The sequence below is a fragment of the Palaemon carinicauda genome, chromosome 24 (assembly GCF_036898095.1).
Source record: "Palaemon carinicauda isolate YSFRI2023 chromosome 24, ASM3689809v2, whole genome shotgun sequence".
NCBI classification, from domain to species: domain Eukaryota; kingdom Metazoa; phylum Arthropoda; class Malacostraca; order Decapoda; family Palaemonidae; genus Palaemon; species Palaemon carinicauda.
In genome coordinates, this window is record NC_090748.1 from 56,222,037 (window position 1) to 56,232,124 (window position 10,088).

The 10,088-nt window shown below is 33.1% G+C and overlaps 1 protein-coding gene across 1 annotated transcript; it reads left to right on the forward strand.

Moving 5' to 3' along the window:
- Positions 1-4,956: 4,956 nt before the first annotated feature.
- Positions 4,957-6,556, forward strand: LOC137618388 (uncharacterized). Its single transcript, XM_068348557.1, has 2 exons — positions 4,957-5,134; positions 5,877-6,556. Exons 1-2 carry the CDS (start codon positions 4,957-4,959, stop codon positions 6,554-6,556), a joined length of 858 nt encoding a protein of 285 aa, XP_068204658.1.
- Positions 6,557-10,088: the final 3,532 nt, after the last annotated feature.

Here is a 10,088-nt window from a genome sequence, read left to right on the forward strand (position 1 = left end):
AGATAGAGGGCACTCAAAGAGGGGGGAATCCTGCGCCGGCAGGACTGCCGCCGGCAACCACCCCCATAGAACGCTATGAAGGGTATGTCTACCAGAGCAGCCAGCTCAGCAGGAGAACAATGTTAGCCCTACCACTCCACCCAAGGGAGGAGATGTAGGACTAAGGACAGAGGTGTGTAGGCAAGCCTACACCAAAGGGATAGGTGGGGAGGGAGAAGAATGAGTCTTTCTAAAGAGGAGACTCTGTATGAGAACGGCCACCAGAGTAAGGGAGAACGCTCCCTAACCTAGGCTAGGTAGCCCAGATCGAGAACGGTACTAATGTACCGTCTCAAACTATAATAAGGCAGAGTCAACCCCTAGAGCTTAATCTAGAATAGGAGGACTAACTCCAAGGCTAGGAAAGCTTGAAAGACACATCGCTAGTTGCAGGGAGGAAGGAGTAACCCAACCAGGTGCAACAGAGGAAGGGCAGGGCCCTTCCTTATCTCAGGCACGACCCTAAGGGAGGGTCATTCCCTTAGGGTAGGCAGAGAAGCGATAAATACTCTGGTTGTAGACGAGATTCCCCTATATAGAAGGAAGCAAGTCTACCAGAGGGAATGCCCGCAGGCAGGAGGAATAGGGAGCATATAAGGGTTCCTACATTAGATTAGGAGGGGATGATACACAATCAACACTGTCCCTTATATGGTCCCCGAAAGCGAAAACACTTACATCACAGTAAATAGTAAGTTTAATAATGCCACAATCTTCATAACTTAACTTAGGAACACTGGTATATATCATGCATGAAAACAAGCACTAGGCTGTCCAGCCTAGGGGCTAAGCTAGCGATCTAGTATGGGGTCGAACAGCGACCGAGTCTGATGAACGCTAAAACACGATATAAGGATTCCCTAGCTATGAAGACTAAATAACTAATAATATTAATTAGTTAAATGACCGGAGAGGGCTGTTCTGGCTAACTAAATAAAGCATGCAACATGAACACCGGCGCCATAAAATGGCGCGTCCGGTGTCAGCACAGCTCTGCCACAAAACACAATAATTTAAGAAATGTAGAAGTTACTTTACGGCTAGAGCTTATTTAAGCAATACTGGGACCTGGTACTCAACTTTCCAGAAGAAGGCGAGGCTGAAGGTAACGACATAACGGCGATGTAAGCTGATAAGCAAAGCACTTGGAAAAATCCTACTTAGCAAAGAAGCTACAGGCAAAAGGATGAGGATGGACGTGACGTCATTTAGCAATGGCGCCCGTTTGTTTACATCTCGAGTACCAAAAGCAGCCACGGATGAGTGTAACTGTGGAACGGCTCCTCAGTTACTCAACCACCTTTCCATATCGAAGTGTTAACTCTATATGGGGTGCAGATAGCTATGTGGCGTGTTAATACATGCGTCCCCTGTTGATATACGATATCCTAGAGGGAAACCTTTAGGGTACTCGCACCAGAAGTTAGAATTCTGTGATAACCTTTAGTTTAATTCTCTGGGAATATCCACTGTAGTTAAATATACCCAAGGAAGCTACTGAAGGAACCTTCCATCAGGACGTCATGGTTTGAGCCCAAAAAGTGAATTTTGACTTGCGTTTCCTAGCCTACCCTGGAAAAGATTCAGAATTTTTTTGATCATCCTGAATTGCTTTGAGTTAATTAGGGATGAGAAACCTGATAGAATAACGGTAGAGGGCTGGGTTGAGTGGACCTCATTGTTGAACAGTAATTCTAAAATTAATTTTATATAATTTCGATCTCCTTCATTTTTTTTTTTTTTTTTGCTTTGCATTATGGCTAGTAGCAGTGAATTATTGGATTATAGCAAAAGGGCCACCCATAAAAACGAAAAATCATTATATATTGTAAAAAGTTGCAGGAATTGCATGATACTGGAACATTGCATTCATCTTTGTGTAAAAAGCAGGTAAGTGAAGTGGAATTGGAATTAAGTAAAGTAAGTGAATGCAATGAATTAATTAATTTACTAATGAAAAAAAAACTGAATTAAGAATCAGAGATGAACAGTGTTTTAATAATGAACTAGATGATCAAGCTCAATACAAAATTAATGTTTCAATAAAATTAGATGCTTATGAAGATTATTTGGTTCAAAAGAGAGATGAAAGTGTTGGCATTTCTGTAAAAGATTTCACTGATTGTGTGAGTGATGGTAAACCTCCTACTTTAACTTGTGGTACTTTTAATGGCAAAGAGAAAGATAAATTCACTTTTCATAATTTCTTGAATCAGTTTGATAATGTAATTGGTTCTAGAAAACACTTATCAGCTTCGGCTGAATTATCGTATCTGGTTGGTTACTTAAAGGGGTATGCACTAAAACAAGTATCACATTTGTCTATTACTGATAAAAATTACGCAGTAGCATCAGATTTGCTGACTGAAGAATTCTTAGATAAGGATTTCATAAAAGATGAAACACTAAAAAATATATTAAAAGCTGTCCCTAGTGATGATAATGATCTTGAGTTCTCCAATGTTAAATATTTTATAGCAGAGGTTAGATCTTATTTATATGAATTGCAGCATTATAATGTAGATTTCTTGGAAGAGGGTTCTGCTGGTAATATTCTTGTGAGTCATTTGATAATGAGTAAGCTCCCTAAAGTAGTAGTGAAGGAGTTGATAAATAAAATTTCAAAAAATTATCCTTCCTTGTCAGAGATATTTTCCAACTATAAAGAAGCTTTGAAAACTTTAAGTAGAAATACATCTGTGAATAAAAAGTTGTACAGAGACAGTAAAAAACCAAATGGCAGTAGTCCATCAGTAGTGCAGGCATATGAAGTAGAGCAAAATATTCCCACAGTACAAAATTTTGACACTGGTAGTTGCAAATAAAAAGGCTAAAAGTCATTGCAAATTATGCTTTTCTGATGGACACTGTTTAGGAAAGTGTGAAACTTATTTAACCTATGAGTCTAAATTAGCCAGAATAATAGAATTATCTCTGTGTACTAAGTGTGCTGATTCTGGTCACAAAGAATCTGAATGTTATGGAAAAAAAAGGTATGATGAGGTTTAAATGTTTGATTTACAAGAAAAGAGAGCATATAACACCTTTGTGGCCTAATCAAGAAAAAACTACCAAGACTAATGTTAGTGTAAATTTGTGCTATGCATCCAGAAATATGGATATCAGTAATATTTTACTAACAATAACCCTAGAGTTGAAGAATGGAAAGAGATGCCGTAAAGTAAGGGGTTTGGTGGATTGTGGTAGTCAGAGGTCCTGTATAGTGAAACATGTTTCCAAAGATATGTATTCAGAATATGAAAGTTTATATGAATTGGAACATGAAGTGCATACATATATAGGTCAAGAAACTAAGCAATTCAAACAAATGTCAACTGGTATATAGGAAATAGATTAGCATTTGTACCTTGTTAATAGACGACGAGATGAAAATTTCATATGAAGCGCCAGGTATGAAGCAGATAATAGATGGATTGAAATCAGAGAATAAAAGTTTGGCTGATGAAATATTTTATGAGGAAAGAGATCATGAATTAATAGTAGATATGCTGATAGGTATGGATATAATTTAGTATTTCTCCTTGTCCATTCAGAAATGTGGTGGTGGTTTTGGTTTCATATTGAATGGAAGGGTAGTCCCTGTAGGAAATGCATTAAACTTTCTTAATTCTTATCAAAGAAAGTCCTTGTTTGAAACTCAAACAAAGGCAAAGCAAATTAGTATAAAGACCAAAACTATGGTTAACTTAATTATGGATCCTCTTAAATCATATTTAAATCCATTGGAACATATTTTGTCTGACAGTGAAGTAGATAATGGGCTGGAAAATCTGTTTAGTTTTGAATTTATGGGTATCAAAACTAATGATAGGGAGCTGGTCTCATTTGATAAACATGAAATAGCAAATTTCCAAGAAGGTATTAGTTTGAAGGAGGGTTATTATCATGTTAGATTACCTTGGTACCCTGAAAAAATTTCTCAAGTGCCTTCTAATCATTTCATAGCCCTTAAGGTTTTGGATAGAACAATGGAACATCTTAATAGGAAGGGACTATTAAGTAAATATGAGGAAGTTTTTGATAATCAATTAAAAGATGGAAGCATAGAGGAAATAAATGTATCACCTTCTGATTATGATAATTATACTTGGATACCTCATAGGCCCGTAATAAGAACAGATGAACAAGTAACAACTAAAATAAGCCTTGTTTTCAATTGTTCCTTGAAGACTAATAAAGAGTTGCCTTCACTAAATGAAGCTGCATACTCGGGAATAGATTTAATGGGTTCTATTTTGAAATTATTATTTTATTTTAGAACAAATGAGTATGTTATGCTAAGTGATATCAAACAGGCATTTTTAATGATAAAGCTTTCAGAAGAATATGATAAGAACAGGTTTTGTTTTTCTGGAAAAGAGGAGGTACATTAGTATATTATAGATATAAGACTATAGTTTTTGGTTATACATCTTCACCTTTTATTCTTAATTATGTTATGAAGCACCATGCTATCTTGGGGATAATTGTAGAGAAATTTTAGAAAATAATTTTTATGTAGATAATTTAATAATCACAGGTCATAATATTGATGAATTACATGAATTACATAGTCTTTGTTCACCAAGAATGCAAGAAGGAGGATTAACTTTGAGGTCATGGAATTCTAATTCACTTGAATTAAGGAAAATCATGGAGGCCGAAGGAAGGCTAGTTGAACATAATTGTATAGAAGAGAAAGTTTTAGGTTATAGGTATAATGTAAATAGTGATACTTTAAGCCTGGCACCTTGTAGTGTGGAAGCTGCTGCTGACACTAAAAGAAAAGTTTTGTCTCTGATCTCTTAAGTTTTTGATCCACTGAATTTTACCTTGCCAGTAAGTATAAGAGGGAGGGTATTTATGAGAAAAGTATGGAAATTAGAAGTAGAATGGGATTAAAAAGTACCAAAAGAGATGACAAATGAGATGAAAAGCATAAGTAAAGATTTTGAAATGCTGTCAGAGTTGTCTTTTCCTCGTCAGGCTTTAAATGAACAAAAAACATATGGGCTTCATGTATTTTGTGACAGCTCAACTGAAGCTTATGGTTTTGTAATGTATGCATGTTCTGATGACAATCAAAGCTCTTTTTGTTTGCTAAATCTAAATTGGCTCCTTTAAGAAAGGGAAATGAGCATAACGTGCCCACTTTAGAATTAATTGGGGTAATTTTAGCATTAAAATGTCTACCTACACTTATGGAAACTTACAGAAATATTCAGTTCCAATTTGTAAATATTTGTGTGGACGCTCAAGTTATATTGAACTGGATAATAACTAAGGAGTCTAAAGTAAAATCTAAATTTATAATAAAAAGAATATTAGAAGTAGATGAACTTAAGAATGAAATTGTTAAAGAGTTTAAAGTACCTTTAAAGTATAATTATGTGCATACAGAACAAAACCCTGCTGATTTGTTGACGAGAGGGTTGTCTAATAATAAGTTTTTAGAGAATAGGAAATTTTGGTTGGAGGGGCCAGAATGGTTAAATAATGATTTTGAAAGGGGGCCTAAATATCCCTTAATGAGTTTATCTCTTGTCTCCACAACATAAAGGTAAAGTAAATGTAAATTATGTAAAATAGTGAAAGTAAACACTGGCTTTTTGAATATCAATAAATTTTCTAGTTATGAAAGGCTTGTCAAATTCACTAGTTATTTCTTCAGACCTTTATGCAAAGTAAAGGGTGGAGATCCAAGCGAAAGGGCCAAAAAATATTGGATCAAAATAGCTCAAAGTGAATGTTTCTCTAAGGAAATAGAATTCCTGAAAAAAGAAGTGAAATCAGAAAAAGTGTTCCTTCTCTAGTCTCTAATTTAAATCTATTTATAGATGAAGATGACATATTAAGGTCTAGAGGAAGGATTGCTAAGTGCTTATATTTTGACTATAATGTTTATAATCCTGTGTTGCCTCCAAAAGTGCATAAATTGACATCTTTAATAATTGATTATTTTCATGAAAGGGTGCAACATTTGGGTACTGGTACTACCTTAAATTTTCTTAGGGAACAAGGGTTTTGGATCCCTAAAGGGTTAGTGGCAGTTAAGACTGAAATAAGGAATTGTAAAGTATGTCAAAAGTATAATGCTCTGGCTTATAGATATCCTAAAGTAGTTGACATGCCTAAGCATCATATGAATTTAGTAAAGCCCTCTGATCATGTAGAAATAGATTATACTGGACATTTCTGGGTTAAAGATGACATAAGTGGAGGAACAGTCAAAATGTTTGTTTTGGTATTCACTTGTTTGAATATAAGAGCAGTGCATTTTGAACTGTTACAAGATATGTCCACAAGAAACTTTATTTTGGCTTTCCAGAGATTTTGCAATATGTACTCCATTCCTCAATATCTTTATAGTGATAATGCTAAAACATTTATTAAAGGAGGTAACATTTTGGAAACTTCTTTAAAATCAAAGGAGTTCCTAAATGAAATGAAGTGTCAAATAAAGCATATCAGAATCCCTTTATATTCGGCTTGGGTGGAGCTGCTTGGGAAAGGTTAATAAGAGTCTTGAAAGGTTGCCTTTATAAGGTTATTAGAAGGGCAAGATTAACTTATTTTGAATTAAAGACCACACTATCAAATGTAAAACTAGCTGTAAATTCAAGACCCCTGACTTATAGAGCTAGTACTCCTAATCTTTAATTCATTACTCCAAATTCTTTCTTGAGACTTTATAGTAATTCATCTCTTGTTTTGAGGAAGAATGAAGAGGATGTGTGGCGGGGTGAATAGGATTCATCCACATTGGATAAAGCTCTTAACACCCAAGAGGAAATATTGAACAATTTTAAAACCATGTGGTATGAAAATTACTTGTTAAGTCTCCGGGAACACAGTAGAAACGTGTATCAAAATAAATGGGAGAATAGAATAAAAGTTGGGGATATTGTGCTGATTAAAGCAGTAAATAAAGCAAGACCTTTTTGGATGATGGGTAGAGTGTTGGAACTTGTATTGGGTTTTGATAATAAAGTAAGAACTGTCAAACTTAAGCAAGGAAATGCAACAATTGAATATCATTCCATATCCAATCTGTATCCAATGGAAATATCTATAAGTCAAGCAGAAACTCCGACCCAGACGAATGTGAATGGAAACTGTAATAATGGGGTATTGGTTAGACCACAAGAACAAAACGAGGGTAATAACAATAGGTCAATTCGCCCTAGCCAGTCTAGTAGACCCAAAAGGAAAGCTACAGATAGATTTCTTAAAATGATGAGGGATAATATTGATGACTTATAAGGCAAGGTATATATTTGTAAATATTAGTAATAAGTAGTATTAATAAATATTCATAATTAAAATGCTACACTGTTGCAGTGAGGATTTAAAAAGTAGTATTAATAAATATTCATAATTGAAAAGCTACACTGTTGCAGTGAGGATTTAAAATGCTACTCTTACTTCTTTAAAGAAGTGAGAGAGGATAAAGTTATCCACAATTTTGTGATAACCAATAATAAATGTTAATGTATTAGTAAGTAATTACAAGGCGAGTAATTTGGGTTCATTGCAATAGTCTATATTGCAATCCTCTAAGGGGAATGTGTTGTAAAATAAAAGAAATTTCAGGGTTGGCATGGAAATGTGTGTCGAACTTGTTTAGTAAATAATAAGACCCCAAATATTAATAGATATTAATTAAGTATTGTGAAGTATATTTCGTTCTTTTTTTAATTAAATAAATAATTAATAAATGAATAGATTGAATATTATAAATAATAGTATAAATAAAGTATGAATATTTGAGATGCCGCGAATTAAATTACTAGTAGAGTTGTACGGTCGTAAATAATTGATTGTTACCGTTTAGCTTTTCCAAAAAACTAGTTCAGTAGTGTGCAGTAGGGCGGAAAAATAAAATGGGGAGAGCATTTTTCCCTCAGAGTCAGTAGTATTCAAACCTCCGCCAGAAAGACCGTGCTCTCTAAAGTTTAAATCAAGTGATTTAAAATACAAGAAGGAACCAACTTCATAAATTCCAAGGAGCCACCAATTTGGAAAGTCAAATTCTCTAAGTATATTTTCTGTTTTTGTTAACATGTAATAGAGAATAGAAACTATGCGTCTTTGAAACCTTAGCTCAAACAGGTTGGTTTCTGAAGTTTGGTTCTAAAAATAGGTTCCTTTTGTTAATTATGACATTTTTTCTTTTAATATATATATATATATATATATATATATATATATATATATATATATATATATATATATATATATATATATATATATATATTGGTGTGCTACTGTTGTTAACACACATTTGGGTTCCCTTCAAATGTCATCTTCAATGTGTTGTAGATTAGCTTTGGTATGTTACATCTTCAAGTAAAGTCTAAGTAAGTTAACTTTAAAATAGTTTATTCTTTAAAGACAGTATTAACATCTCCATCACAGGAGTATAGATGGTTTGGTCGGATGACCATTCCGTATGGCATCTCAAAAAGAACTGCCACAAATATCCATATTCACGTTAAAGTTTACTTAGTTATCTCAGCACTTAATGGATTATAGTAAACACAACATTAATACCGGAAGGTACTTAGTTCCGTTCTCATAGACAACTCTTTCTCACGAGCTTGGTTGTGTTTACTCTTCATGAAAAATGTTACATTGCTGAGGTTTGGCATTCGCATCCTGCTTATGATATGACTATGGCATTTCTCACACTTCTCTTACTTCCACAGTGACCTGTAGGTCATGTGTTTTAAACATGTAATATCTGTATATTACATTAGCTCGGTCAGCTACCTAAATTTTTGAAAATTTAACAATACGTCAAAATATGTTTACTAGGAGTGTGACTGGATATATATATATTATTTTTTTTTTCTTAAACTTTAGCCATAAGCAAATGAGGACGAATGTTCAAATAGGCACATTAAAAAAAATAAAAATGCATACTTAACAAATATTGCCAAAACAAAGAAAAAACGCATGATAAATACAGATGATATATATGGTACATTGCTAGCAAACGATTATATGGTACCAACAAAAAAAATACTGATATACATATGATTCGGTAACTTTGTTAGAGAATAGTTGTTACCTTTGTCAAAAATATAGATTATTATAATATGGTAACTAATAAAAATATTTGTTACCTTGGAAAAGATACAATTTTAGTGCACAAACACGAATTCATGGCAAGTACACGTACCACGGTTTCGTACATATATATATATATATATATATATATATATATATATATATATATATGTGTATATATATATGTGTATATATATGTGTGTATATATATATGTGTATATATATATATGTATATATATATATATGTATATGTATATATATATGTATATATATATATGTATATATATATGTATATATATATGTATATATATATGTATATATATATGTGTATATATATATGTATATATATATATGTATATATATATATGTATATATATATATATGTATATATATATATATATATGTATATATATATATATATATATATATATATATATATATATATATATATAGGGCTTATATATTTTATTAGATGCCCATAGATTCTTTATCTTAACATTTAGGCTTATATATTTTATTAGGTGCCCAAAAAATGATTTATTTTTTAAGTGTTTTTAAAAAAGTTTTTTAAAATGCAAATGTTCTATTGTCTCTTCAATTACATATTACTAGCGTACTAACTGCTTTTCGTGCACAACACTTTTCCAAGACAATTTTACTCCTTTGAACGAATGAATTAGATAAGGAGTTTTGTCTGGACATGGCAAAACGTTTTGTTTGAGCTCCAATTTATTATTCTTTAACCTACGGCAAACAAGGATTTTAACGGCGATAAATATCATCACCGTAACGCTGATTACTGCTAGTAACACGTAGAATCGACGTTCTGCATAAGTCGGTGTCGGTTGGTATATCTTGTTCAATTTCATCAACCACTTAGCCACACGTGCATTGTATGGGAGAGGTAAAGATGGAATTGTAGTTGACCACGTGAAGTTCGCGAAGTAGGCCCGTTCTCTGATGATAATCTTGATTCC

Coding starts and splice junctions, on each gene's coding strand:
- LOC137618388 (XM_068348557.1), top strand. CDS start 4,957: ATGACAAATGAGATGAAAAGCATAAGTAAAGATTTTGAAATGCTGTCA. Junction 5,135..5,876: donor TGACAATCAAAGCTCTTTTT/GTTTGCTAAATC, acceptor ATCTATTTATAG/ATGAAGATGACATATTAAGG.